The sequence below is a fragment of the Dromiciops gliroides genome, chromosome 5 (assembly GCF_019393635.1).
Source record: "Dromiciops gliroides isolate mDroGli1 chromosome 5, mDroGli1.pri, whole genome shotgun sequence".
Taxonomy (NCBI): Eukaryota; Metazoa; Chordata; class Mammalia; order Microbiotheria; family Microbiotheriidae; genus Dromiciops; species Dromiciops gliroides.
The window spans coordinates 292,648,790-292,676,192 of NC_057865.1; the positions used below are offsets into that span (position 1 = coordinate 292,648,790).

Genomic DNA, 27,403 nt, shown 5'->3' on the forward strand with positions numbered 1-27,403 from the left:
GGGATGACCCTTCCAGATGCCTAGAAGGCACCTCAGGCCATCTCATTTTACAAATGAGGAAAACAAGGCCCAGGTAAAGGAAGCCAGCAATGCATCCTGGGGGTTCCTGACTTCCTCTTGACTCTTCCTTTGGGGTTCTACAGTATACGTGGTAATTCCTTTTCCAGGTGTTCCTAATCCAATCATCCAGTGCAGTAGACATTCATTAAGTGCCTGCTTTGTGCCAGGCACCATGCTAAGTGTTTGGATACACTTAATAAATTCAGAGTAAAAAAAAGTTCTTTTGACTTGAGTCAGACAAAGGCTCGAAGGCCCTCCAGAAGCCTTCTCATCCGACCCCTTCATTTTGGTGACCAGAGGAAGGTAGTCCCGCTAGCAGGAGCCTCAGGGTTCAGGAGCAGTGGGTGACTGGGCCATGGCTTCCCGTGGCGGAACATGTGTGTCCCTGTTGCCTCTCCGCAGACATGCTGAACAAGCAAGACTGTAAGTACGGAGATAACTGCACCTTCGCCTACCATCAGGAGGAGATCGACGTGTGGACTGAGGAGAGGAAGGGGACCCTCAACAGAGACCTCCTCTTTGATCCCCTTGGGGGAGTCAAGCGGGGCAACCTCACCATTGCCAAGCTCCTCAAAGAGCACCAGGGAATCTTCACCTTCCTCTGCGAGGTAGGGCCCCCTCTGCTCTCCCGGCTGGGAGTTCTGGGTGTGCAGACGGTGTCCTGAACGGGAAATGGCATCAGGGCACACCCCCATTAGCATATGCCTAGGATGAATGCCATTCATTCCTCCTAGAATCCTAGAGTGGCAATCAAGAAAGGAACTGCAGTGTAGAACAGAGAATGTCGGAGCGGCAAGGGACCTGAGAAGAGAGAAGGAATCTCAGAGCTAGGAGCAAAGGTCAGAGCTGGATGGGCCTCAGAATCTAGAATATCAGAGCTAGAACAGACTGGAACCCAGAACATGGAATATCAGCACTGGGTCAGGTAGGGAGGATCCTTAGAACCCAAAATATCAAAAGTGGAAATGACCAAAGAACATGGAATGTCAGAAGTCTCTTAGAACAGAGATTAGAACTCAGCGGGCCCTTAGAACACAGAATGTCAGAATTAGGGATCGTCTGATCTAACCCCTAGTCTTATTAAATGGGAAGGTTTTGGCCCGGAGAGGTCCTGTCGTCTGCCCCCACTCACACAGCGAGTTAGTGGGAACCCTGGCTCTAGCATCTAGGACGTCTGCTGCTCGTCCTGCTGAAGGGATGCCTGCCATTCAGAGCCGAGTCTCAGATGTTGAAGGAATTCCCATAACCATTGAGGCCCGGGACCAGAGTCAGGGCTTCACCCTGGGTCCCCTGGCTCTGGCCGGCTCTTTTTACTGCGCACCTCCAGTGTGCCCAGCACTGCTGCTCCTTGCAGAGCAGAGGGATTGGGGAAGAGATACAGGCTAGAGATGGTCCCTGCCCTCAGAGTCCAGATCAAATCAAGCTGAGGCGGTCACTGAGGATGAAACCCTCCAGGCAAAGTCCTTTGTGGTCCCTGAGTCTTTGGGGCTCACACACACCCGGGGCAGAGGTTTGGGAAGTGTTAGAGAATTCCAGGGCCAGGATTTTCCTGCCCCTTCCCCTACTCTGAGAGGGGCAGTGGGGAAGAATGCATTAGGATATGGAACGTAAGAAAAAAAGAGGAAGACAAAAGAAAGCAAGCTAATGTAATGTCCGTCTGTCTTGAGAGAGGCCCGGAAGCATAGATTCAGAGCTAGAAGGCGCCCTAAAAGCCGTGGTGTCCAACCTTCTTATTTTACAGATGAGGAAACTAAGTCACAGAGAAGTTAATACTAATAACAGTAACAACGATGGCTAACATTTCGGTAGCACCTACTGTGTGCCAGGCACTCTGCTAAATGCTTGACACATATTGTGCCATTTGATCTTTACACCACCCGGTGAGGCAGGTGCTCTTCTGATCTTCATTTTTCAGTTAAGTGGGTAAGACTTGTCCAGGGTCACACAGCTCGAGGTGACCGAGGCAGGATTTGAACCCCGTTTTTCTCGATTCCCAGTCTACTATATCACAGTGAGGGAGGTAACCTTCCTGCTGCCCCTGCCCCAGTCTGATCACATCTGGAATAGTGGGTTTGGTTCTGGGCATAAAATATCAGGCCCAGATCATAGCATATGAGAAGGGGATGAAGGAAGTGGGGTGTTTAGGCAGGAGAAGGGAGAACTCAGGGAGAGGGAGAGCAATGGCGCACATCAGGGGTTGGAAGGGCTGACATATGGAAGAGATATTGCACTTACTCTGCTTGGCCCTGAGGACAGAACTAGAAACAATCCAGGGAAGTAGGCCAGAGGTCGACATCAGCTCAATGTCAGAAGAATCATTCTGACAATGAGACCCATCCCAGTGTGAAAAGGGATGCCTTAGAAGGTAGTGAGTTCCCTGTCCCCAGAGAGCTTTAAGCACGGCCCTCTTCAGGAGCACAGTTCAGGGGATTCCCGATCTGCCAGGGTTGCACCGGGTGGCCTCTGAGGCTCCTTCCAAATCTCGGGCTCTGTGATGAACCCACGCTGGACAACTGTCCAGGAAGCAGCCACGGTCCTTTCTTGGAATCTTATTTATCAAGGGACCCAGAAGGTTCTCCAACATTACCCACGGGGCGGCAGGGACCTCATCCTCTCCTGGGCCCTAACCTTGCTGTTTCCCGCTCCTTTGTTGAACAGATTTGTTTCGACAGTAAACCCCGGATCATTAGCAAGGAGACCAAGGACTCTCCTGCTGTCTGCTCCAACCTGGCTGCCAAGCATAGATTCCATGACAACAAGTGAGTGGCCCGGGGCCTGGCCTAGCCTCGGAAACCCCCTACTCTTTGTTCTCTTCCTGGCTTGTCCACTGACATGCTGTGTGCCCTTGGGCCTCTAGTATTCCCATCTATCAAATGGGGAGAACAGTGAGCATTGACTCTGTCCTCCTGAGACTGGACTAGCATAGGTAAGGTACCAAGAGTCACTCCACCGTGACTCAGCTGGGGGATGGAGGAACCTTCCGCAGGTGTCCCTGCTCTGGGGAAAGACCCCCAAAGTACCCATGGCCCTTGTGGGTGGTTCTTTGCACCATCCCTCGAATGAACAGTCTGAAGCTAGATGACCCCTCAGCAGTCATCTGAGACCCAGAGAGGTCAGTGAGGTCACCCAGGGAGTGTGTAGCAGAGTAGGGGAGGGTCTTTAATAGCCCCCATCTTGACAACACTGTTGGAAGGTTGCCTAGCGCTGTCCCCATAACGGTCCCGTGAGGAAGGTCCTCCCCATTCTCTGGGTGAGGAAATAGAGGGACTTGCCCATAGTCACAGCGTTGGTGAGGATCAGTGAGGATTTGAATCCAGGTCTTCTGACTCCTCCTAGCCTCACTGATATCTCCTCTTGGCCGTCACACGCACACACACGTGTGTGAGCACACACACGTTCACACTTCCCACTCCCAGCCTGTTCATTTGGACTCCGCTCGGCCCAGAGGTACGTGGGTGTCTAGTCTTTATTTCTCCCTCGCGAGGTTGTTCCTGCTCTCCAGGGAGCACTGGTGGCTCTCGGGAGATCACTGGTTTCTTCACTGGAGACGCTCATGGGCCTTGCTCTCCAAGAAAGCAGCTCCTAATGACAGCTTCCCTTCCACAGAAGGGAATTTTAGGCATTTTGGTGTTTCTTTCTCATAACACCTCTGAGGGACCAGGGGCTTAAGGGTCATGCTGTCCATTTCACAGAGGAGGAAACTGAGGCTTAGAGAGGCTAAGCAATGTTTTCTGAGGTCACAGAGGGATGGACAGAGCTGGAATGAAAACTTAGCTCACTTGGTTCCCAGACTAGCAATCTTCCCAGTCCTCCATTTCACCTTGGTCAAATAGCAAGAACAACAAGAAAAGCTAGCATTTATATAGTACTTATTGTACTTTTAGGTTGACAACGTACTTTAAAAATAGCGTTTCATTTGAGCCTCACAACAACCCTTCGTGGTAGATGCTATTGTCATTGTACAGATAAGGAAACTGAGGTAGAGTGCACACACTAAGTGTCTGAGGATGGATTTGAACTTGGGTCTTCCTGACTCTGGGTCTAGTGCCCCATAGGAAGGAAAGGAAGAAAACAAGCATTTATTAAATACCTACTATATGCCAATCACTGTGCTAATCACTTTACAAATATATAATTTAATCTTTACAACAACCCTGGGAGTAGGTGCTCTTATTATCCCTGTTAAACAGGTGGGGAAACTGAGGCTGATGGTTTGCGTCACTCACCCAGGGTTACACAGCTTGTAAGTGTCTGAGGCTAGAGTTGAACTCAGAGCAGTCCAGTTAATGATGATGATGACGACAACAATAATAACAACAACAGGATTGGGGAACTGGGCCTGTGATTTCATTGAATTTATTAAGCATTTCCTCAAAATCCCCTGGAGAACTCAGTGCCTGAACTGGCCTGGGACCAGACTGCTGTCACATACAGAACCCCTACCCCAAATCACAGGGCCGTGCTATTGACCCAGAAAAAACTTGAGAACAGCTTTTTTTTTTTTTGGTGAGGCAATTGGGGTTAAGTGACTTGCCCAGGGTCGTACAGCTATTAAGTGTCTGAGACCAGATTTGAACTCAGGAAGATGAGTCTTCCAGCCGACAGATGGCGCCACCTAGCTGCCCCGTAGCACTAGTACTACTACTACTAACTGTCATTTTGTTAGTACTTTCAGGTTTGCCAAGCCTTCCTGTAGATTAAGGCTTTGATCTCCCTTAGGCCTTGATTTCTTTACGCTGCACTAAGACTTTGGGGATACCCAGAGTTTTCTCCTTTGAGCCTGTGAGGCAGGTGCTATGGGTGTCACCGTCCCCGTTTTGGGGGTGAGGACGCTGAGGCTAAAGGCCCCCGAGCCGCGGCTGGTGTCCCCGGCGGGCTGTCAAACCAGAGCCGTCCTGTAGGAGGCAGTGTGGTATACAGGAAGGCGGCACAGGATCGAGCAAGTCCGCTACCCGCATCGGCTAAGGCCCATCAGACGTCTGAGCCTCAGTTTCCTCTTCTGTCCAACAAGGGGGTTGGACTAGACCAGTTGGTCCCTCCCAGCTCTAAGTCTGTGGGCCTCGGGCTCCCGGCCCCGCACCCTTGTCCCTCTCCCGTCCTGCCCCTCACTAAGTTAGCACTTGGGTTCCTGGCCCTTTCCACTTTCCCAGGCGGTTCTGAGGTTACCCTCAGGGGGTCCTCCCAGCACCCCCAGGGAGGGAGGCCATTCCCTGGGGGGATTGAGGCCTGGAGAGGAGAGGTGGTTGCCCAAGGTTATGCTCCCAGGGAGGTCACTGTCTACTCTGAAAGCCCGATTCCTAACCCTGGAGGGGTCTTGCCCCTAACGGGGACCCTGTCCTCCTTCTGGCTGGCTGGGCCTGCCAGTCAGTGGGCACTTCCTGGCTCCCCCTCCCAACTGGTCTGGGACAGCAGAACTGGCCAAGGGCCAGATTCCCCGGGACCCTTTCAGGGGGACCGTGAGGTCATTTTCATAATAATACTCTTGGGGGGAAGGGTCCTGAGACCAAAGGGCTGGGAACCAGCAGGTGCTTTCAAAGGCTTTCCCTGGAGGAAGCAGCAAGGCGAGGGGACATTTTGCCCTGGTGGCTTCCCGCCCTTTATTCCAGCAGACTGGCTCTCTTGGGTCCTCTGCCTGTTTGGATCACCTGTGCCCAGTTCTGCCTTTCCACCCCCACAATGATACATCTGTGATAGAGAAGAGACAGAGAATGGGCCCTCGAAGTCAGGGCCACTCCCTGGGTCCCCATCTTACCTCCAGAACTTACTAGCTGGAGGACCTAGGACAGGCCGTTTGACCTGCCTGAGCCTCAGTTTCCTCCTCTGTTGAAGGAGGGGGTTGGGAAGGGTGATTTTGAAAGTCTCTTCTGCTTTTAGACCTAGGACGTGGGCAATCCTTCCGTCAGGGTGGCTTCTTCTCAATACTGTGGGTCCCCACCCACCTCTCTTCTCCCTTTCCCAGAGCTCTTCAAAGTCAGCCAGCACTGGGAGGGAGGGCTCAGCTTGTGACGGTAACAGCCAGGGAAACTGAGCCTCAGGGACAGTGCATCACCAGCCCAGGGCCACACAGCTCCTAAGGGTCTGAGCCGGGACTAGAATCCGGACCTCCTGACTCCACACCTCCTGACTCCACGCACAGCGTCTGTTCTGCTTCACTCCATCCCTGTCTGTGTGATCATTTCTATTCCTACAGTGCTGGAAGGTTCAAAAAGGGCTTTTCCTAGAAAGAGCCCCCTGAGGCGTTTAGAGCGAGGGTGAGGAGGCCCATTTTAGAGACGAGGAAGCTAAGACCAAGAGGAAAAGGCACTTGCCCAAGGCCACATCGCCAGCAAGCATCAGAACGAGGATGCAGAACATGAAACGTCAGACCCGGACACTGTGCCCTTGGGGGAGCTGCCATTCCAGAAGAGGGGCTGGGACCCCCCAAAAAAACCCAAACTGTAAACAAAATGGGGTTCTATCCGTGGGGAACAGATTATGGGACATGGATGGAATGAATGCAATTTCCATAAGAAATGACAAATACAAGGAATGTAGGGGAGGTTGGGGAGATTTGGAGTCTCAAGGCCTGGGTGCAAATTCTGGTTCTTCTCTTTTCTCCTCGCCTGTGTGTGGCCTTCAGCAGCTGCTGCTCCGGCCCTCCAAGGCCTCAGTTTTCTCATCTGTGACCTCATCTAAATCAGAGGTGCTACTCACAGTCCGCATGTGGCCCACACCACGCCCAAGTGCTCCGAACCAGAGTAAAATGTAATTAGGAAATGTTTAACAAGATAAAATTAGGATACAGCATAAATAATGTTAAATTGTGGCTTTCTAAGTCCCTGCGCAGTGGCAGTAATCTGCCACCACTGGGCTGGATGAATTCTAAGTTCCCTTCCAATCTGTGGTTCTGTGCCTCGATGCAGAACCCTGGTAGGTAGGACCACAAAAGCAGTGTGGACAGTGGGCCAGATCGTGATTGAAAACAACGCTGAAAGGCAGCTGAATTCGACATCAAATGCCATGAGCAATCTTGGTCCTATGGACAAGGAAGGAAACACACCTGCCTTGTCTTAGCAGAGAGGTGGGAACTACAGGTGCCGGATGTGGCATACACTGCCTGCTGTAGTCATCCTTTCAATCTGTTTTGCTTCACTCATTTTCTTTGTTACGTCGGAGGAATGTCTGAGCCTCGAAAAGAGAAGGCACCGAGATCACTTTGCCTGCCTCCTCCTGCCAGGTGTCTGGTCCACATCGTGCGCTCCACGGCCCTGAAGTACTCGAAGATCCGCCAGTTCCAAGAGCACTTCCAGTTCGACGTGTGCCGACACGAGGTGCGCTACGGCTGTCTGCGAGAGGACAGCTGCCACTTTGCCCACAGTTTCATCGAACTCCGAGTCTGGTTATTGCAGCAATATTCAGGTGAGGATGTGAAGGAGAAGGCGGGGTGGGGGCAGGGCGGGGGAGAAGGAGGGGACCCCTTTCTGCAGCCGCTCCTCTTTTCCATACTGGACAGTTTCTCCCTTACTCCATGCCCAGGCAAGACCAGGCCACAGCTGGTGCCCCTTTCTACCCATCCTTTAATCCAAGGACCTTCTATGTCACAGCACTTCGAGGGAAGCAAGAATAACTCTCATTTCTGTCGTACCTTGAGGTTTGCAAACTGTTTTCCTCACAACATCCCCATGGGATGTAGAGTCTTTGAACTTTTTGGGTTCCTGTGTAATTTAAGATTCTAAATGTGGATTCTAATCTGTTCCCCCAGTTTTGGGGGAAACTGACTAAAATCACTGATAAAACGAGTTTAGGTTTTTAAGGGTTTATTGGAAAATAGAAAGAAAAAGATTGAGAACAGAATTCCAACAGCCTGGCATTCCTATCTTTCCTCAAATTTCCTGTGAAGTCCTCTGCCGCCACCACCATCCAGTCAGGAACCCAAAAAGGTTCCCGTTTTACAGAACAAGAAACTGAGGCGGAGAAAGGCAAAGACATTTGCCCAGGAGTCCCACACCCACTAAATATCAGTCGTTCAGTTATTTTTCAGTCATGTCCAACTCTTCATGACCCCATTTGGGGCTTTTTCTTGACAAAGATACTGGAGGGGTTTGCCATTTCCTTCTCTGGCTTACAAATGAGGAAAGTGAGGCAAAAAGGGTGAAGTGACTCACCCAGGGTCACAAAGCTAGTAAGTGTCTGAGGATGGACTTGAACTCAGGTCTTCTAGACTCCATGCTCTATCCACTGTGCCACCTAGTTGCCCCACTAAGTATCAGAGTTAGGTTTAGAACCTCTGACTCTAGTTCTACAGAGAACCCCTAATAAAAGAATGATGATTAAGATAGTAATAGTAGTAATAATAATAATTAATAATAATAGAATTCCTGGGGGCAGCTAGGTGGCGCAGTGGATAGAGCACCGGCCCTGGATTCAGGAGGACCTGAGTTCAAATCCGGCCTCAGACACTTAACACTTACTAGCTGTGTAACCCTGGGCAAGTCACTTAACCCCAATTGCCTTACTAAAAAAAATAATAATAATAGAATTCCTGCCCTCAAGGAGATTACGATCTAAAAAAAATTTAGCTTATTATATATTTGTGCAAAGTTGTGCCGTTCCCAAAGCGCTCTTATGAGTGGAGATTGTGGTTGAATGAATCAAGAGCTCAAAGATGACGTTAGCAGTCATCTCCTCTGACAGAGGAGGACACAGAGCCCGCTAGAAGGCTGGTGACTTGCCCTGGTCATCAGGGAGTGAGGAGCAGAGCTAGGATACAAACCTAGACCTTGCAGCCCCTCTGCTCAGCGCTCCACCCCCCCAGCCCCACCCTGCATGGGGAGCAGCTCCAGTCCAGCCGGGAGCCCCACACAGGCCCCCGGCCCCCAGAGTCCATTAATCATGCTCCGCTTTGTTTCCTTGCACTCCCCAGGTATGACCCACGAGGACATCGTCCAAGAGTCCAATAAATGCTGGCAGCAGATGGAGGCCCACGCGGGCAAAGCTGCCAACAGTTTGGTGAGGAGCCAGCCCAGGGCAAGGGGAGGACAGGGCCACTCGGTGGTTCGGGGGGGAGAGAACCGGGAGCTGGGGTCCAGGCCTCCAGATTCCAGCCAGCCTCTGATGCTTGCGGCCTGTGAGACCTTGGACAAGTCCTTCAGCCCTTCCAAAAGCCTTTAGAAGGAGGAGGTTGGGTCAGATGCCTCTTAGGTTCCTCCTCCTTCTAAATCCCAAAGTCCTCTCATGCCTTGTTCTGAACATGTGTCATGTGTGTATGTGTGCATGTGTGTGTGTGGGTGCGCATGTGTGCATGTGTGGGTGCAGGCACATATTGTGAATGTGAAGTGGAAAGAATCACCAAGGAATATGTAGACCCATAGGATCCTCTATCTAGAGCTGGAAGAGACCTCAGAAGCCAGCTAGTCCAACCCCCGCTTTTCACAGAAGAAACTGAGGCAGAGAGAGGTTTAATGACTTGCCTAAAGTCTCACAGCAAGTATCAAAGGGAAGATTTGAACCCAGCTCTTCCCACTGTAGTACACTGCCTCCTTGTGGACTTAGAGAAGGTGACAGGCTGTGTCCATCAAAGCTTGATCCTGACACCCCGTCCTCATTCATTCGTTTGTTCATTCATTCGTTCATTCATTCATTCACTCATCCCATCTATCCACAAGCCTTCACCTGGTGCTGGGCGAGGTGCTGAAAAGGGTAGGGAAACATTCCCACCCTCAAACTTGTCGCATGGATTGCTCACTACCTCCCATCTATGTGATGTTTCAGAGACAGGGCAGGAATTATTAGTCCCATTTTGTACAGAGGCAGAAGCTGAGACTCCTAGAGGGATAGGGATCTGTCCAAGTTCACACAGCTAGTAAGTGATTTCACAGTCAGAATGAAGACTGGGAGCACAACTGGACAGACCAGACAAATATTAATAATTGTTATTATTGTATTATGAATTAGTATTATTATCATCATCATTCCTAAGTCATTTTAAGGTTTGAAGAGTTTTACTTGCAAAAATCAATCAACATTTAGCAGGTGCCAGGCGCACTGTACGAAACTTTGGAAATAGCAAGACCAAAGTAAAGGAAGATGATATCTATACATAGAGATTCTGTGTGTGTGTGTGTGTGTGTGTGTGTGTGTGTGTGTGTGTGTGTGACTCCACATGTACCCATAGAGAAATCATTTCTCTCCTCAGAGCCTCAGTTTCTCAGTTTGAGAAAATGGAGGGCATGTATTCTCCTGACTTCATAGGGCTGTTGTGCATGTATGTATTATTTCATATGATATAAATAACATCAAGGGGCAGCTAGGTGGTGCTATAGTGGATAGAGCACCGGTTCTGGGTTCAGGAGAACCTGAGTTCAAATCCTGCCTCAGACACTTGATACTTACTAGCTGTGTGACCTGGGGCAAGTCACTTAACCCCCATTGCCCCCCCAAATGATAATAATATCACATATCAATATATTATATTTTATAATCTAATATAGATATTATCTATAAATGAAACAACCCTGTGAAGTCAGGAAAAGTGCCCCATTTTTCAATTAGAGAAACTAAGGTTCAAAGGAGAGAAGTGAGTCACCCAAGGCCGCAGCCAATTGGAACTCCAATCCAGGCTAATCGGGCTCTCTTTCTACTCGATTTCCTGCCAGCTGCTCCCCCCCCCCCGCCCCTTCACCAGCTCCATGTTCAGGTCCCCACTTCCCATCTGTGTGACCTTGGGCGATCCCCCACCCTCTCTGGGCTCGTGAGCGAAGGGAAGGGTCTTGGATCGTCTCAGATCCCAGGCACACCCATGGCATTATCCTGAGGTACCTCATTGAGTTGTGAGGAAGCTGAAATGTGGGTGCGGTGCCCCAGGGTGATACGGTCAGTGGTGCTAGATGCCAGTCTCATGGTGACCAGCCGTGTGACCCCTGCACCAGTTAATTCACTTTTCCAAGCCTCAGTTTCCCCATCTATTAAATGGAGCTGTCACATTCCCACCTTCTCGGAGTGGTTGGAGGGAAAGTGCTAGAGGAATGCAGATCCTTTGGCTCTTGGCCACCCTCCCACCACCAATGAGGCCCGAGGCCTGAAGGCTGCCTCGGCAGGGCCAGGACTGGAAGCTCCTGACTCTGTGCCCTGTATGCTTTGGATCCTGCGCCAGCAAGCCTGCCTCAGATGGGGACCTACGGGCCCTGTATTCTCAGTTTCATCATCTGTCAAATGGGAAGAATAATAGTCCCACCTCCCGAGGCTGTCCTGAGGATCCACATGAGATAACGAGGCATGTGGAGGTTTGCAAAGGCCAGCCCCGAAGTGCCAGGGAAGTGTTTGCTCTTCCTCTCTGGCTCCTCCTGGGGCCTTGGCCCGCTCCTCTGCGGAGCCAAGACTTTGGACCGGATGAGCCAGCTCTCCCCTCATCCCCTGCCCCTGCCCTCCATTCCCTCCGGAGGCTGAAGTGACACTGCCTCATCCGGCTCAAGAAGGGCACTGGGGAGACGGAGTCACTCTGGGCTTGGGAGTTGGGAGTGGCAGGCCTGCATCCCGGGCCCTGGAGAGTAACCCCAGAACCCTCGAGGCTCCAGGCAGAGTGGGGGGAGGGCTGGAAGAGGAAGTGAGCGGAGAGCGCTTGGTTTCCCTGCATTCTGGCCTGAAAGTGGCTGTCAGAGGAAAACTTCCTACCTACCCCCCTTTTGTCTTTCCAGTCCTGTCCTCCACTTTCTCCCCCTTCCATCCCTCTTCTCGTCTCTCCCAGTGTCTCCCCCTCCCCCTCCCTCTCTCCTCTCCTCTCCCCTCCCCCTCCCTCTCTCCTCTCCTCTCCCCCTCCCCCTCCCTCTCTCCTCTCCTCTCCCCCTCCCTCTCTCCTCTCCTCTCCCCCTCCCCCCTCCCTCTCTCCTCTCCCCCTCCCCCCTCCCTCTCTCCTCTCCTCTCCCCCTCCCCCCTCCCTCTCTCCTCTCCCCCTCCCTCTCCCCCCTCCCTCTCTCCTCTCCTCTCCCCCTCCCCCTCCCTCTCTCCTCTCCTCTCCCCCTCCCCCCTCCCTCTCTCCTCTCCCCCTCCCTCTCCCCCCTCCCTCTCTCCTCTCCTCTCCCCCTCCCCCTCCCTCTCTCCTCTCCTCTCCCCCTCCCCCCTCCCTCTCTCCTCTCCCCCTCCCCCCTCCCTCTCTCCTCTCCCCCTCCCTCTCCCCCCTCCCTCTCTCCTCTCCTCTCCCCCTCCCCCTCCCTCTCTCCTCTCCTCTCCCCCTCCCCCCTCCCTCTCTCCTCTCCCCCTCCCTCTCCCCCCTCCCTCTCTCCTCTCCTCTCCCCCTCCCCCTCCCTCTCTCCTCTCCTCTCCCCCTCCCCCCTCCCTCTCTCCTCTCCCCCTCCCCCCTCCCTCTCTCCTCTCCTCTCCCCCTCCCCCCTCCCTCTCTCCTCTCCTCTCCCCCTCCCCCCTCCCTCTCTCCTCTCCTCCTCCCCCCTCCCTCTCTCCTCTTCTCCTCCCCCTCCCCCCTCCCTCTCTCCTCTCCCCCTCCCCCCTCCCTCTCTCCTCTCCTCCTCCCTCCTCCCCACCCCCTCCTCTCCTCCTCCCTCTCCCCCCTCCCTCTCCTCCCTCCTCCCTCCCTCCTCTCTTTCCCTGGTATGTTGTTTATTTTTGTTCCTGGCCCTGAGCCCAGCCGGGAGTAACAGGAGGGCCGCAGCCCTCCCAGCACTGTAATCTAAAGCTGCTTTTCTGAGAGAACATTGAGTTCCTCCCGCCTCGCCTGTTCCCTGCCCCCCCCCATTCCTTCCCACAGGCTCTTGGGTCACCTGAGGACAAGGTGGAGGCCAATCCCTCAGGGATTTCAGGCTGGGAGCTCAGGGCTCCAGGAGGCCATGGGGGGCCCCAGCCCCCCCATTTTTCACCTTATCCCCCTCCTCTTGGTATGAGGCCCCCGTGCCCCGCCTGGGTGTCACTGGAACAAGGAGGGGTAGGAACGGGCGGGGAACGGGGGAAGGGGGTAGCGGTTTCCTCCTTCCAGGACAAAATGTTCCATCTGGCCGAGGCTGGGGGAGGGGGAGGGGGAGGGGGAGTCACATGACCCAGGCTGGAGGGACCTTTGAGATGCCCTAACCTACCCCCCTTTCTTGAATGGAGGAAATGGAGGCCCAGAGAGGGGAGGGGCCTTGCCCGAGGTCAGACAGGGAGCACATGGGGCTAGAAGTGGGGAGCCAGGGCCTGGCTGCTCACAGTGAACCCTGGCCGCCCGCCAAATGGCTCCCAACAGTAATGGCCGAGGGGGCCAGAAGCAGGGCGCCTGGGTCTGTTACACCCCTGATACCTCCGAGACCATCTAGCCCAACCCCCTCACTTTACAGAGGGGAAACTGAGGCTCCAAGAGCAGAAGGGGCTTGCCCAAGGTCATAGAAGTAGGAAGTGGCAGGGCTGAGGTTCCAACTCAATCACAAAGCTAGCTAGTAAGTGCCAGGCAAGATTTGAACTCAAGTCTCACAGATAACTAATGATAACTCCCCTCTGTGCTGTGGTTCTTTAAGGCTGCAGAGGACACGAGCATCCACAGTACTTGCCTCTCAGGGTTGTTGTGAGCCCCATGTAGATAATGGATAGCATTTCATCAGAATAAGAAAGTCCTGGTGTGGAAACTCCCTCCGCAGCCCCTCCTTGCTGATGTAAAGTCTTAGAGAGTCGTCTGGGGGTGGACCATGAGAAGTGAAGAGGCTTCCCATTCTGGGAACTTCAGAAGCCATCAAACCCAACTCCCTCATTTTACAGGGGGGAGATTGAGACCCAGCGAGGTAACAAGACTTGCCCAAGGTCACACAGGCAGCATTGAATCCCAAGTCCTTTGACTCCAGAACCAATGCCCTTTTCTACTCACATAACCAGGGGTATCAGAACCAGGACCTGAACCCAAGGCTTCTGGGCAACCAGACCTGTTTTCTATGCACTATGCCCAGCTACCCCTCTATAAAATCTTTCCTTCTACAGGTAGGCACACTAAGGCTCAGAGAGGTTGTGACTTCTCTTGGGCTCACACAGGTACTAAGTGTCAAGGGCAGGATTGGGACTCAGCTCTTCCCTGACCCCAAGGCCCTGAGTCTTCCCATTCTCCCAACCTTCCGAGTTTCCCTCCATGCCTGAGCCTGTCCCTCTTGCCCCACGATAGGCCAGCTCTCGGATCCCCCCACCCAGCACCTTTGACCTACAGATGAAGTTTGTGTGTGGCCAGTGCTGGAGGAATGGGCAGGTGGTGGAGCCCGACAAGGATCTCAAATATTGCAGTGCCAAAGCCCCACACTGGTGAGGAAGGAGGGGCAGAGGTCTGTGGCTGGGGGGGCGGGGGAGGCCAGCAGGGAGGGCAGCTGGTCTGGCCTTCACATCCCAGGCTCAGACGGAGAATCATAGACCGAGAGTTGGAAGGGGCCTTCTGACTAAACTGAGGACTGGAGAGTTTTGGTGACTTGCTCAGGGTCACACAACTCCTGAACCCACTAAATGACACTGTCTCTCTCGGTCCTTCCAAGGTTCCAAAGTGCTTTTTCGTCCATTTTCTCATTCGAGCCCGGGTGAAATGAGGAAACTGAGGCTCAGAAAAATGGGATAGACCATCTGTGGTCCCACAGCTCCTTAGTGTCAAGCCTATCTCTTTCGGGCACAAAGCCCTGCCTTCAAAAAGCCTCCAGTCTATGCTGGACGGAGACTGACCCACACAGATCACAGAGGGGCAGGGCTGGCCTGAAGGGTCGTCTGCGGCCCTGCCAGGTAGACAGGGAGGTGGTGAGCAAGGCTTTGGGGCTGGGAAGAGAAGAAGCGGGATGAGCTCCAGTGCATTGAAGTCCCGCTCCTGTCCCTGAACCTGCGTCCAATCTGCAGCCTCATCTCTTCCCTCCCCCTCACTCTTGGCTTTTCTGCTCTGGCCTGCAGCTGGACCAAGGAGCGGCGAGTCCTGCTGGTGATGTCCAAAGTCAAGAGGAAGTGGGTGTCCGTCCGACCGCTCCCATCCATCCGCAGCTTCCCTCAGCAGTATGATGTAAGTAGCGGGGAGGGACAGGGCAAGGGGGGGCACACGTGGTGGGGTGCGTTTGAGCCTTCAGAGCAGGCGGGCCTGGGGCTCTGATCCATGCTCCTGGATGCCCGAATAACAGCTCCAGGTAACCCTGTGAGGAAGGGCAGGTGTAAGGGGTATTGCCCCATTTTGTAGCTTAGGGAACTGAGGCTCAGTTAGGTTGAGGGACTTGTGGCCTAGGGACCACCCCGCAGCTCTCAGATCCCTCTTATTTCAAATCCTAGGCATTGGCCTTCCTTCCACCCCCGCGGGATGGGAGAGAGTGTGCTGCTTATCAGAAAGGTCCAGCCTCCCTGCCATTAGGAGTGGGCAGCCTCTTCTGGGGTCTGCACCAGGCAGGCATGGAAGCATGGGGTCATAGGGCCAGAGCTGGGAGAGACCCTCGAGGCCTCTATTTTACAGATGAGGAAATTGAAGTCCAGAGAGGTCAAGTGGCTTACAGTTCATTGATTTAGTCTAGTCCAACCCCATCATTCTACACGAGAGGAGACCAAAGCCTTGGGAGAGGAAGTGACTGGCCCAAGGTCACACATGGAGCAGGTCTCCGTGGTGGCATCTGAACTCGAGCCCTTTGACACTGGAGCCCATGAGTTTGAGCCAGCTTTAGTCCAGTTGGCCTCTCCCCTTCCCTCTCCCCTCACACCAGCCCCCCAAATCCTTCCCCTTCTGTCACTGCCCCCCCCCTCCATAAAATCTTTGCTGACTATCCCAGTTCAGCTAAGCCTGACCTCCCCTTCTCATGCTCTTCACTCCAGCTGCAGCGGTCAGCTTGTGGCTCACCGTCCCCAGATGGCCATTTCCCCATTTCCCACCTCCGTGTCTTTACCCCAACTGTTGCCCAGGCCCACAGTGCACTCCCTTTGGTACTCAGCACATGGGCTATCTCACCAGCTCCTCGGGCCCCCCCAATTCTTTGTACAGAGCTTTGTTTCATTTTTCTGTATCTCCCCCAAGAGAACGCAAGGACCTCGAGATCGGGGCCATATATCCCTCGTACCTAGCTCAGTGCTGGGCACATAGTAGAAATATAATAGACGCGTTGCATCCAGTTGCACTGTGTGACCTTAAGCAAGTCACTTGCCCTGTTCTCTCCTCTGTCCCATGAGCAGTTTAGAGGTTAGAATCTTTCTGCTCCCTTCTGGCCCTGAGGTCTGTGACCCCTTCCCTCCTCTGAACTCCCTTGTCTGGGCCGCTCACTTGGCACTTGGTGTAGATGACCTCTCAAAGGCTCTGCTAGCCAAGTATAAGCTCTGGCAGGCCCCGCCCAGCTGGACAGGCTCTCAGGATGGGGCCTATAATGGACTGTCATTCTAGGCTCATGGGGCACATATACTGATGGGGCTAGGGTGTCCAAGGCTGTCAGTTAGGTTAACAAACTGAGCAAACCCCCATGGGAGCCGGCTGTCCCAGGAGGTGGAACTGCCTGTTGGGGACCCCTCCGGGCTGTGGGACCAGGACCGGTGGCCATCCTGGGGCGCTGGGCAGCTCTTCAGGGCTCATTGGGAAAGGGTCATAGAGCCGGTCCAGGAGCGCTCTGCCGTGAGCTCGGGGATGCCTGGGCAGCCCCAGGCCCTGCCCTCAAAGAGCCTCTGTTGTGTGGGACCTCAGAGGGAAAGAAACAAACTGTAAAGGCGTTTCTCGAGGGAAGGCCCTGAGCAGGAGGCTCCTGCTGAGCCGGGCTTTGGAGAGGGAGGGCATGGGGATGGGGGACGGCCTAAGCAAAGGCCCGGGGGTGGGAGTTGGCTGCTGTGTGCAGGGAAGAGCGGGTAGGCAGGTTTGATGGGAACAGAGAGTACGTGAGGGGAGCTAGATGAGAGGAGCCTGGGAAGGTGGGCGGGAGTCAGATTGTAGAAAGCCGTAGGTGCCAGGCTGCAGATCCGGGGGCTTTTCCTCGAGGCGATAGGGAGCCATGGAAGATGGGGGGAGGGAGACCTGACTAGTGTCTGGGCAAGGAGGCTCAGGCCGAGCCCCCGGGATGGGGCTCTGGGGCCAAAGACTGTGAAAGCGCCTCCCTCGCTCTCAGCGGGCGATGCCCGGGGCAGGGGTGACTCAGGGGCCCTCCCCTTGTGCCACAGCTCTGCATCCACGCCCAGAATGGCCGCAAGTGTCAGTATGTGGGGAACTGCTCCTTCGCCCACAGCCCAGAGGAGAGAGACATGTGGACCTTCATGAAAGAGAATAAGAGTGAGTGTGTCCATGGTGCCTTGGGAGGGGGCGGGAGGGGAGGAAATGGGAGTCTCCATTCAGAGCCCAGAGCCAGGGTCACCCTGAGGAAAACGGTACCCCTGAGGTAGAACTGACATGGTCCCAAAAGATGCCGTTTCCAAGGAAACAAAGAGAAATGAATGGAATTGCTTGTTTGGGGCTCAGATGTCCCGGGTCCGAGCTGGAGGGAGCAGAGGATGTCTCTCCCTCCGCCCCCCCCCATTTCCAGTTTTACCCATAATTCTCATGGCCTGGGCTGTCGTCTGGCTCCGCTCCCTCCCTCTCTGCTTGAAGAACAGGAAGTTGCCCAGCCTCCTTCCCTTTGGGTCCTGGGGGGACTCTTGTGGAAGAGGGATTAGCTTTGTCCTGCTTGGCCCGAGGGCAGAACCAGGCACCTGGGGGGAAGCTGCCACAAGGCTAAGTTTGGTCGGGAGGAGGAATAAGGAAGGAGCCTTGAGAGATAGTGAGCTCCCCATCATTGGAGGCTGTCCAACAAAGGCTGGACCACTCCTTACCAGGGATGATGAGATGTTTCCAATAGGGTCAGTTTAGCCCCCTGCCGGGAGTGGCCCAGGGACAGGGGAAGGAGTGGTGCCCATGATGGCGATGCTTGGGACAGGCGGGGTAGCCCCTCATTCAGAACCTTCCGGGGCAGGCCAGCTCCACAGTCAGCAGTCAGGAGGGTCCTGGACTCGTCACCCCCAGGCTAGAGGCTGTGAAGCACCTTCAGCCAGACCAGGAGGGATGGTGCGGCCTTTTGGCTGGGATTAAGCTGCCCAGCGGTCAAGGTCTTGCAGGAGGGCATTGATAGCCAGGCACTTCCCCACTAGTGTTGGGTCCCTGGTCTTCCTTTGTGTCTAGGGCAACAATAACTGCCCTTTCTCCTATCTAGCAAGTAGATGGGGCAAGCCTTGGACAGGGAGGGGGTCTAGAGTGGGACTGTATGTATGGATGTGACTTCTAGCCCCCCATGTCTGCCTCTCCCTCTCTTCTCTGCCCCTGATCTTCCCAGTCCTAGACATGCAGCAGACCTATGACATGTGGCTGAAAAAGCACAACTCGGGGAAGCCTGGGGAAGGCACTCAGGTGGCCTCTCGGGAGGGCGAGAAGCAGATCCAGATGCCCACCGACTATGCGGACATCATGGTAATGACACCTTCCCAGCCCCACCTTCCAAGCCTCATAGGCGTGACTTAGACGGAGAGCTGGAGTGTTTGACTCGTAGGTGACCCCGAGCGTATGGTGGACAACACAATTAGAGAAACCCAGCAGGGTTCCATAGAATGGCAAAGTTATCAAGTTCTGAGCTTGCCGTTCACCACGAAACCCCACAAAAACCAAAAGCCAGCCGCACAGATACGGGACGGGGAGCCAGGAAAAGGGAACTCAGCGAGAGAGTTACGATGGTCACAGCAAGGAGCAGGGCAGTCCTAACGTGGCAGGCCACATATCTGGAGGAAGGAGATTGACAGACTGGCCCCTATCCTCTGGGTAGGGTCAGGAATTTCAAAGTCTATGAAACAATAGAAAGAACTTAGAGAAGTGCTTAGACTTGCAAAGGAAGGATTTAGGGCAGGGGAGTCCAGCGTGATCCCCGTCTGCAAGTGCCTGGCATTGGCTTTATCTTTCTTTTGAGGAGCAGAGCTCATGGCACAGTTGCTGGGAGCCTTTTTCTGAGAGTAGACTTTCCTAAACATCAGAAGTGTCCCACAGTGGAATGGGCTGTCTCCAGAGGTAATGAGCTCCCCAGCCCTGGAGGAATTCGAGAAGCAGGATAGCTGCTATGGGGAGGGGCATATTGGCAGGGGATTCAGTCCTTGGACTTAATGTATAGGGGTTTTAATAGATGTCCCTGAGGTTCTTTCCAGTTCTTAAATTCTTCGATTCCTCTTCCCTACCCTACTCTTCTCTCTCTTCTAAAACGTGCTTCATTTCATTTACTTTCCTTTTAAAAACATCATCCTTGTTCCCAATGAGTATCCCTCCAACCCCCATCAACACGAAAGTCCTTCTTTGTAACAAATAAGTACAGTTAAGAAAAACAAATCAACACATTGGCCATATCTGAAAGTGTTTGCCTCATTCTGCACATGTAGCCCACCTCTCAATCCTCTGAAGTCACAATTAGCTACCACCAGGTCCTGACGGGTACAGATAATGAATCGCTTGAAATGGTCTGATCTATTCAGATTCACGCTGTTCGGGGAAACTTGGTCATTGGTTCCAGCCTGATAGAAACGAGCAGGGCAGGTTAAAAAAGCGGGACCACTTCATGGAATTCATCATTAGCATTAATTCGATCTGCGTTGATCAGACCCCTGAAGTCTTTGAATGCTGTCTCCCTTTTCACGACTGTGGGCCTTGTGTGGTGTCCTGTTCTCCTTCCCCCACCCCCCATCTCTTCCATCCCATTACCTGCTTCCTCCCTCCAAGTAGCTGGGAAGGGTTGGGGTCCAGCGGGACAGATGCTGAGTGGCTGAGTGTGGGGGCTGGAGGCTGGGTGAGAGGGGCAGGGTGGGGGTGGGGGGATCACCTTTGCCACCTCTGCCTCAGGGACCTCAGGGTGGAGAAGGCTAGGCAGAAAGCAGAGGGGGCCAGGTGGGTAGCTCCTCCGCCTGGGAAGGAGAGCCGCAGAGCCGGGCCTTGGAGCCCGTGGGAGTGCTCAGAAGGCGCGCCCAGCACCCTCCCCCCGCTCCCCACAGATGGGATTCCACTGCTGGCTCTGTGGCAAAAACAGCAACAGCAAGAAGCAGTGGCAGCAGCACATCCAGTCGGAGAAGCACAAAGAGAAGGTCTTCACATCAGATAGCGACTCCACCTGTTGGACCTTCCGCTTCCCCATGGGCGAGTTCCGGCTGTGTGAAAGGTGCCACTCCCGGAGCGGGTCGGGGGTGGGGGCTCCGAGCCCGTGGGGTTCCCCTGGCTGGCCGCAGATGCCCAGGAGGCCGGGGGCGACTTCCCTGAGGACGGCAGGCCTTGGCAATGGCATCCCGGTTCTGGGGCGCATCCCGCTTTCGCTTTCATGTGGCAAAGTCCTTCCCTTCATCATCATTTTCTCCTCTTCCTTTTCTCTCCTCCTTGATTTCCCCCTCTCTCCTCCTCCTCCTCCTCCTCCTCCTCCTCCTCTTCCTCTTCCTCCTTCATTGAGCACCAACTGTGTGCCCCCAGGCCCTGAGGGAGCTTCCTGTTCTCCAGAGGGAGGAACAAGTGGCAGATAACCCTGTGAGACAGATCTCTGGGGCAAGTCTTAAGGACTCCCCCACCCCTTCCAAAGAAAGCCCTGGACAGGAAACCGAGCTCAGAGAAAGTTAGTGACTGCTTGTGATCATACAACTAGTGCCTGTGTGACCTTGGCAAGTCACTGGCCTTCTCTGGGCCTAGGGCCGCCTACCTGGGAAAGGAGAGGGATGGACTAAGGGCCCCTCCAGGCCCAAGTCCTCTTAAGTGTAGGAGGGAGGACCTGGACCAAGGTGTCCAGACTGGGAGGCCGATGCCCTTTCTCCTACACAGCGTCAATGCTCTAGCCAATTCAACGAACCTCTAAGCTGGGGCAACTAGGTGGCGCTGCAGTGGTTAGAGCGTGGAGCTGGAGTCTGGAAGACCTGAGTTCAAATTCAGCCTCAGCCATTTCCTAGCTGTGTGACCCTGGGCAAGTCACTTCACCCTGTCTGCCTCAGTTTCCTCATCTGTCAGATGAGCTGGAGAAGGAAATGGCAAACCATTCCAGTATCTCACCAAGAAAACCCCAAAGGGGGTCTCGAAGAGTCAGACACGACTGAGACGGCTGAGCAGCCAAAGTGCGCTAGGCGCTAGAGAGACAAAGACAATGGAAACCGTTCTTACTCTTAAGGAACTTCCGGTCTACTGGGCCATTGTGGCCCCCACCCCACTGAAATCCTCCTGCAGTGTGTGCTTATGGAGTAGCGGGGGCCTTGGGCTCTTGAGGGCTGTAGCCACTGAATAACGATTTCTTTCGGCCACAGCAGCAGGCCCAGTGAGGCCGGGATCTGTGGCAGAGCAGGGCACAGCGGTCCCCGTAGCCTCTGGAAGTATGACGTTCATGCTTACCAAAAACTCTCCCTCCGTCATCTCACCACACACCCCAGGAGGCGGGCAGGGCAGGTGCGTCCCTCCCTCTCTGGCAGTTGGAGAAATTGAGACTCCGGGATGGGACTAGTCCGAGGTCATGCCGCTAGTGCGTGTGCTGGCCGCACCTGGAGGCCAGCTCCCCTGCCACCCAAGCCAGTGCCCTTTTCACTCTCCAACCGGGCTGGCTCTCTCACCTCCGGGCCGTCGAAGCTTTGGATCAGTCCTGGAGGCTGGACAGTTGATATGAGGAAGGCAGCGGCTGTGGCCAGGAAGGATCCCGACAAGGGCACCGGCTGCTAACGAGCTCACAAAGGCACACCTTGCCTGGACTTGGGGACTGGTGTTTTCGCACCGGTCCTCATGCCGCAGAGCCAAGTGCATTGTCAGGAGCAGGAGCAAGGGCAAGAAAGAGGTTAGGTGGGCGCCCTTGGGGCGTCTAGGTCCGAGACGGCTTTCCTCGGGTGGCAGTCTGCTAAGGGACCCGTGTTCCCAGGTAGAGCCTCCTGCAAGAACTCGACTGCAGGCGGCTGGAAGTCTTAGGGCACGGCAGCCTTTGCCAAAGGGCTGGGAGGGCAATGAGGCCTCCTCTGAAGTACCTTCCGACTCCAGACTCAGCTCCTTTGGTCTTTGACGATTTCTGAGGGCTTCCTCCTAGGCGGGCGGGTGGGCTGGCGGCCTGGGCAGTCCATGGGCCCCTGAGGGACCACACTGAGTTTGTCATCCTCTCTGCTTCCACCCCCACATAGGTTCCAGAAAAAAAAGGCCTGTCCAGATGGGGAGAAGTGTCGCTGTGCCCACGGGCAGGAGGAGCTGACTGAGTGGCTGGATCGACGGGAGGTGTTGAGACAGAAACTGGCCAAGGCTCGCAAGGACATGCTGCTCTGCCCGACGGACAATGACTTTGGCAAATACAACTTCCTATGGCAGGACGGCGTATAGGGGACCGGGGACGGCGCTCCGGGTGGGAGGGTGAGATGAGGTTCCCGTGGCCTCCCCGGCGGCCTCTTGGGTCCCCCTTTTGTTAGACATCCCTGCTCCAGGGGCCAAAGGGCGAGACCTCCTCGGCTCTTTGGCTCCCTCTGATACTTATGGCTTTGTTCCTTCTTCTCAAATGAGTATCAGAAAAAACAGGCTGGGGAAAGCAGAGGGGATGGAGAAGGACTTGGGAAGTAGATCTTGGGACAAACCTTTTCTCTCCCTGCATTTCTCTATGCACATTCCCCTCTGAGTGGGGGCAGGAGTGCACCTACATACATGCACATAATCAGAATAATAATAATGATAATAACAGTAGCTCACATCTCTATAGTGTTTTCCCACAGTGACCCTGGGAGGTAGATAGCTTAAGTATTAGCATCCCCATTTTGCAGATGGGGAAACTGAGATTTAGAGAGGACAAAGTGGCTCGGCCACAGTTACACAGCCAGTCAGTGTTTGGAGACAGAGGGCACACACGCTCACACACACACACACACACACACATACAGACTCTCTCTCTCTCTCTCTCTCTCTCTCTCTCTCTCTCTCTCTCTCTCTCTCTCTCTCTGCCCAGATCAGTTAGACATGTCCCGGGTCATTATTGTCCTTCTGTGGTATTGGGTAGGTCTATTGTCTCCCAGAGTAGGGTGGTACAGGGCAGACAGACACTGTCTAGTGGCTTCAACCCAAAGTTTTGTGTTTTGTTTCCAAAACCCTGGGTCACTGGCGTCAGGGACCCTCCAGGGTAGTCCCCCTGGGGTTTGGCTGAATTGGTTTTCCCCACTCCTCTGGGCTCCTAATCTCAGCCCTTCTCTCTGGGATGCAGGAGATGGGGACAGAGCCCAGCTGGAAACCTCAGAGAGCCCAGCTGCCCCGTTTAGCTTTAAGCCCCAGACATCCTTCCCGGCCCACACGGCGGAGCTCAGTGTTCCCTTAGGCGTCACTCCCTTGCTGCCAAAGGAGACCGGCTTCTCTGGTCTTTCCCTCAGCCCTTTGTCCTTTTGGCTGGAGACACCCCTCCCACCTTTCTCGTGGCTCTGTTTTCCTTCTGTGCCCTACCCGGGGTCTGCACAGCTGTGAAACTTATGGCTCTTCCTGTCCCTCCTCTTTTTTTTTTTTTTTTTTTTTTTTTGCGGGGCAATGGGGATTAAGTGACTTGCCCAGGGTCACACAGCTAGTAAGTGTCCTGAATCCACTGCGCCACCTAGCCGCCCCCGCTGTCCCTCCTCCTAACCTGACTCTTGTCCCCTATCTCTCTCCCCCTTCAGGAATCCAAGAGACAGGTGGCAGATGGAGCAGGGGGCAAGAGGGGTGGGTGGTGATCCCAATCCAGGACGTGTTAGGGGGCTTCTCCAGAGGCAGGACCATGCAGACTGACCCTGAGTTCTCCCTGCCCCAGCCCACGAATCCCCCAGATTATGAGCTAGACCTGGTTTAGGGGAGTGGAGATGGAAAGCCAGCTGAGGGCAGGCTTGTCCTAGACAGCTCTTTCTTACCTGGATCCCCAGGACATCTTCCTAACCAGGGCCAGCCTTGCCCAGAGTTCAAAGAGATTTCATTGGATGTCTGAATGTCCGAATAACTCAGGCAGAGTGATATAGCCCCTCCCACTCCTGCCCCTACCCACAACTCTGATATCAGTTGGGGAAAGGGACCCTGCTGAGCATAAATGGAGGGGGGGCTGGTGTGTGAGGGGGCCCCTCTCCTGTCACCCTCCTGGGCCACTTCTGACAGAAATCGCCCCAATTTCTCCAGCCCTGTTCAAATTTATGAAGCGCTCCCAGTGAGGGGGGTGGGGCGGTATTCTGGACATTTCACAGAGGAAGAAACTGAGTCACCCTCACCTGGTCACACAGCTAGCAAATATGAAAGCACTTTGATTCCCCGGGCATCTCTGCTGCTAGCCAGCCAGGACCTTTCCCGGGACCATGGACAGCAGCACCAGGACCCCACAGACAAACATGAGTTCTGAACCCACCTCTGCCAAACTTGCTGTGTGACCTTCAGTAAGTCACTTCCCTGTTCTGGCCCTCAGCTTCCTCCTCTGTAAAATCTGGGGTTTGGACGAGATGGCCTCTCAGGGCACTTGCAGCTTTAAATCTATGACCCTGTCGTCTGCGGTCCCTCCCCTTTTCTGGACCTCAGTTTCCTTATCTGTAAAATGAGGGGGTGGGACTAGACCTCCTCTCAAGTCAGCTCAAAAAACATGATCCTGGGGCAGCTAGGTGGCACAGTGGATAGAGCACCAGCCCTGGAGTCAGGAGGACCTGAGTTCAAATCCGGCCTCAGACGCTTAACACTTACTAGCTGTGTGACCTTGGGCAAGTCACTTAACCCCAATTGCCTCAATAAAAAAAAAAGAAAAGAAAAGAAAAGAAAATGCAAAGACTTAATACAACAACAAAATCAAGGATATAAAAAAAAAAAAAAACATGATCCTTCTGGCCAAGGGGAACTGTTGCCCCCCCCCCACTATAGTAGCAGACAAGAGTCACTCAATTTGCACTTACTCCTCTAATTGGAAAAACCCTGGGTCCAGAGTGGGCTGTTCTGGCCCCACCCCCACTTCAGCCTCGCCAGACTTCACCTTTTCTCTGACACCTCAGTTTAGCCTTTCTCTATGCCCACCTCCCCCACCTTGTCCGGCCCTGCCAGATTCAGGATTGGTCCCCCAGACATTCCAAAAAGCTTCACACCACTGGATCGGGACCTCGGCGGGGGGCTGAGGCTTTGGGGAAAGGGGGAAGGGCTCAGTCTGTGTGGAAGTGTTGGCTCCTAGGATGTCTTTGTTCCTCAGGCCTCTTGAAAGTCAGTGTTAATGACGCAGAAACTGGAGAGGGTAAGGGTCTTTCCTCCACCACCCACTCCTGGGAGCCCCGCCCACCCCTTATTCTATGATTATGGCATGCAGCCTGCCCTATCCCCCTCCCCCCAGTGAACCAGGATGATGGGGCCTGGGGAGGAGAGAGGAATTGAAGGGTATTTGATTTGGGGGATGAAACCAGAAGTGGGGGCCTATGGGAAGGATTGCTGTGAACGTAGATACTTGTTTCCCCTGCTACGATAACCTGACCTGTGGTATTACTGTCTCTTGTCACCAGCCTTGTTTCAGTGTGTATATATGTCGGCCCCGTGATGCATATATACACAGGTATTAAATATATCACTCTATATAATATTACATATGTGTGTGGTATCCAAGGAATTGCTTGTATGGAAGGAGAAGGATAAAGGACTTGACTGGGAAATGCAGCAGGACCCCTGGGTTTTATTTGTCTTCTCTCTCTGGGAGCAGGGGGAGGGGGAGCTGCTGCCCCCTTAGACCAGCGGGGAGGGTTGGAGGTCATGGAACCGGCAGGATTTGGGTGGTGTAGCTGGCTCTGTCCATTGTCTTCCTTCTCTACTCAGCTTGAGGGAGGCAGAAGAGTGGAGAAAAGGTGTTCTTAACCAAAGGGACAGGGCCCAGTTTAGCTGGAGCTGCCAAGCTTCTGAAACCTAGAGGTCCGACTCTGCCTGTCTCCTTTAGAGAAGTGATCCTGCCCATGGGTGTCCTGAGAAGAGGCCCAGGATTTGGGTTTGAGTCCTAGCTGGACTGTTTATCACATGTGGCTGATTATAAAACCTCCCTAGGCCGGGTTCCTCGTCTGCCAAACAAAGACATTGGACCAGCCGCCAGGCTCTGAGATCTCTCCCAGCCCCAGACCTACCCCCGTGCATGGGAAAAAAGAAAACCAACCCAAAGGAGGCCACGTCCCCCTTGGGCCAGGGGTGCCTCTTCCCTGGGGTGGCCGTTTGCACCCACCTAGAAAGCAGGTAGATACAGATCAGAGAGAAAAAGATTGGACAGAAAAGAACTGTAAATGGAGAGGAATAAACGAGAGGGTAATTTGAAGGTGATGGAAAGGATTGCAATGGTCTTCAGTTTTAGTTTCTGAAATCCAAGCTCAGGGTTAGAACCAAAACCACCAGGCTGCTCCCAGACAGGCAAGAGTGAGACCAAGGGGAGATGCATGTCTGCATATATGTGTACATACAAGTGTGTGCATATATGTATATATACATGCCCACGTGTGTGGAGTCACACCTTCTCCCCGAAGCAGTATAAGTCTGCATGGACTGCTGGGGCAACATGTTCAAAATGAATGAAGAGGGGAAATGTCGCATTTCACAGCCAGGTAATGATGGGGTTAATAGTCCTTTAAAATGTTTGTGTATTAAAAATTTTAAGAATACCACACTTTAATATTAAATATTCATAAGACCCTAGTATCTGGATAATATTGTAGATGTTTTAATAACAATTTTTTGGTCCTTCTTAAAAATAAAGCAGACAGAACTTGCATCTTTTAGCCTTTGTACTAGAAAATAAAAGTGCACTTTAACCCTGGTCCCCGTGGTTTGTTTGTATGCTCGATAGCTCTGGAAGTGCTGGGGTCACGGTCTGAGTCCCCTGGAGTGGCCACCTCTTGGGAGCAGAGACGGGTTAAGGATGGTCCCTCCCAGGGCAAAGGGCCCAGGGAGGCCGAGGGACACTGTAAACAAGGCCAGACGCTGCCGAGGTCCATCAGTTTGTGTGCTCAACAAACATTTCAGCAGCCCTGAATAAAGTCCCTACTATGTGCCAGGCCTTGAGCTGGGCACTAGGGCTGCTTCACGATCCAGGCTCCTGTTGGAAGGGAACTCAGAGGGCTTCTTACCGCACCCAGCACCTGAATAACAATCCCCTCTACTGCCTTCTGAAGAGTGGGCACCCTGTCTCTTTGAAGACCTCTGGCGACAGGGAGCTCACTACCCACTTTGGGATAGAACTAAGTTAGGAAGTTGAGTGTCCAGGCTCTTCCTCTAAGACCGAGAAGAACAAGGTGATGCATCTTCCACACGACGGCCCTGTGAGTCCTTAAAGATGATGATCACCGTGCTCTTCTAAATCTTCTCCAGGCTGAATATTCTCAGTGCCTTATTCTCATCATCTGTGTGTGTGTGTGTCCTCTGCCCCCCCCCCCGTCTGGCCCCTGCCTGCTGTGCTCCACCCGGTCATTGTCCTGCCTAAAATGTGGGCTCTCT

At 53.8% G+C, this 27,403-nt stretch overlaps 1 protein-coding gene across 2 annotated transcripts in view; it reads left to right on the forward strand.

Annotated features, from left to right (window-relative positions):
• Positions 1 to 26,727, forward strand: part of ZC3H7B (zinc finger CCCH-type containing 7B) — a 79,625-nt gene extending 52,898 nt beyond the window's left edge. The window contains exons 14-23 of one of the 2 annotated variants that reach the window (XM_043965404.1): positions 463 to 668; positions 2,719 to 2,819; positions 7,277 to 7,458; positions 8,963 to 9,048; positions 14,168 to 14,301; positions 14,926 to 15,031; positions 17,143 to 17,251; positions 18,285 to 18,418; positions 19,975 to 20,138; positions 22,108 to 26,727. In XM_043965404.1, coding sequence (XP_043821339.1) covers positions 463 to 668; positions 2,719 to 2,819; positions 7,277 to 7,458; positions 8,963 to 9,048; positions 14,168 to 14,301; positions 14,926 to 15,031; positions 17,143 to 17,251; positions 18,285 to 18,418; positions 19,975 to 20,138; positions 22,108 to 22,300 — 1,415 coding nt within the window. In that variant the 3' untranslated portion in view covers positions 22,301 to 26,727. The remainder of the gene's footprint in view (positions 1 to 462; positions 669 to 2,718; positions 2,820 to 7,276; positions 7,459 to 8,962; positions 9,049 to 14,167; positions 14,302 to 14,925; positions 15,032 to 17,142; positions 17,252 to 18,284; positions 18,419 to 19,974; positions 20,139 to 22,107) is intronic. The other variant, XM_043965405.1, reaches the window with a different exon arrangement.
• Positions 26,728 to 27,403: the final 676 nt, after the last annotated feature.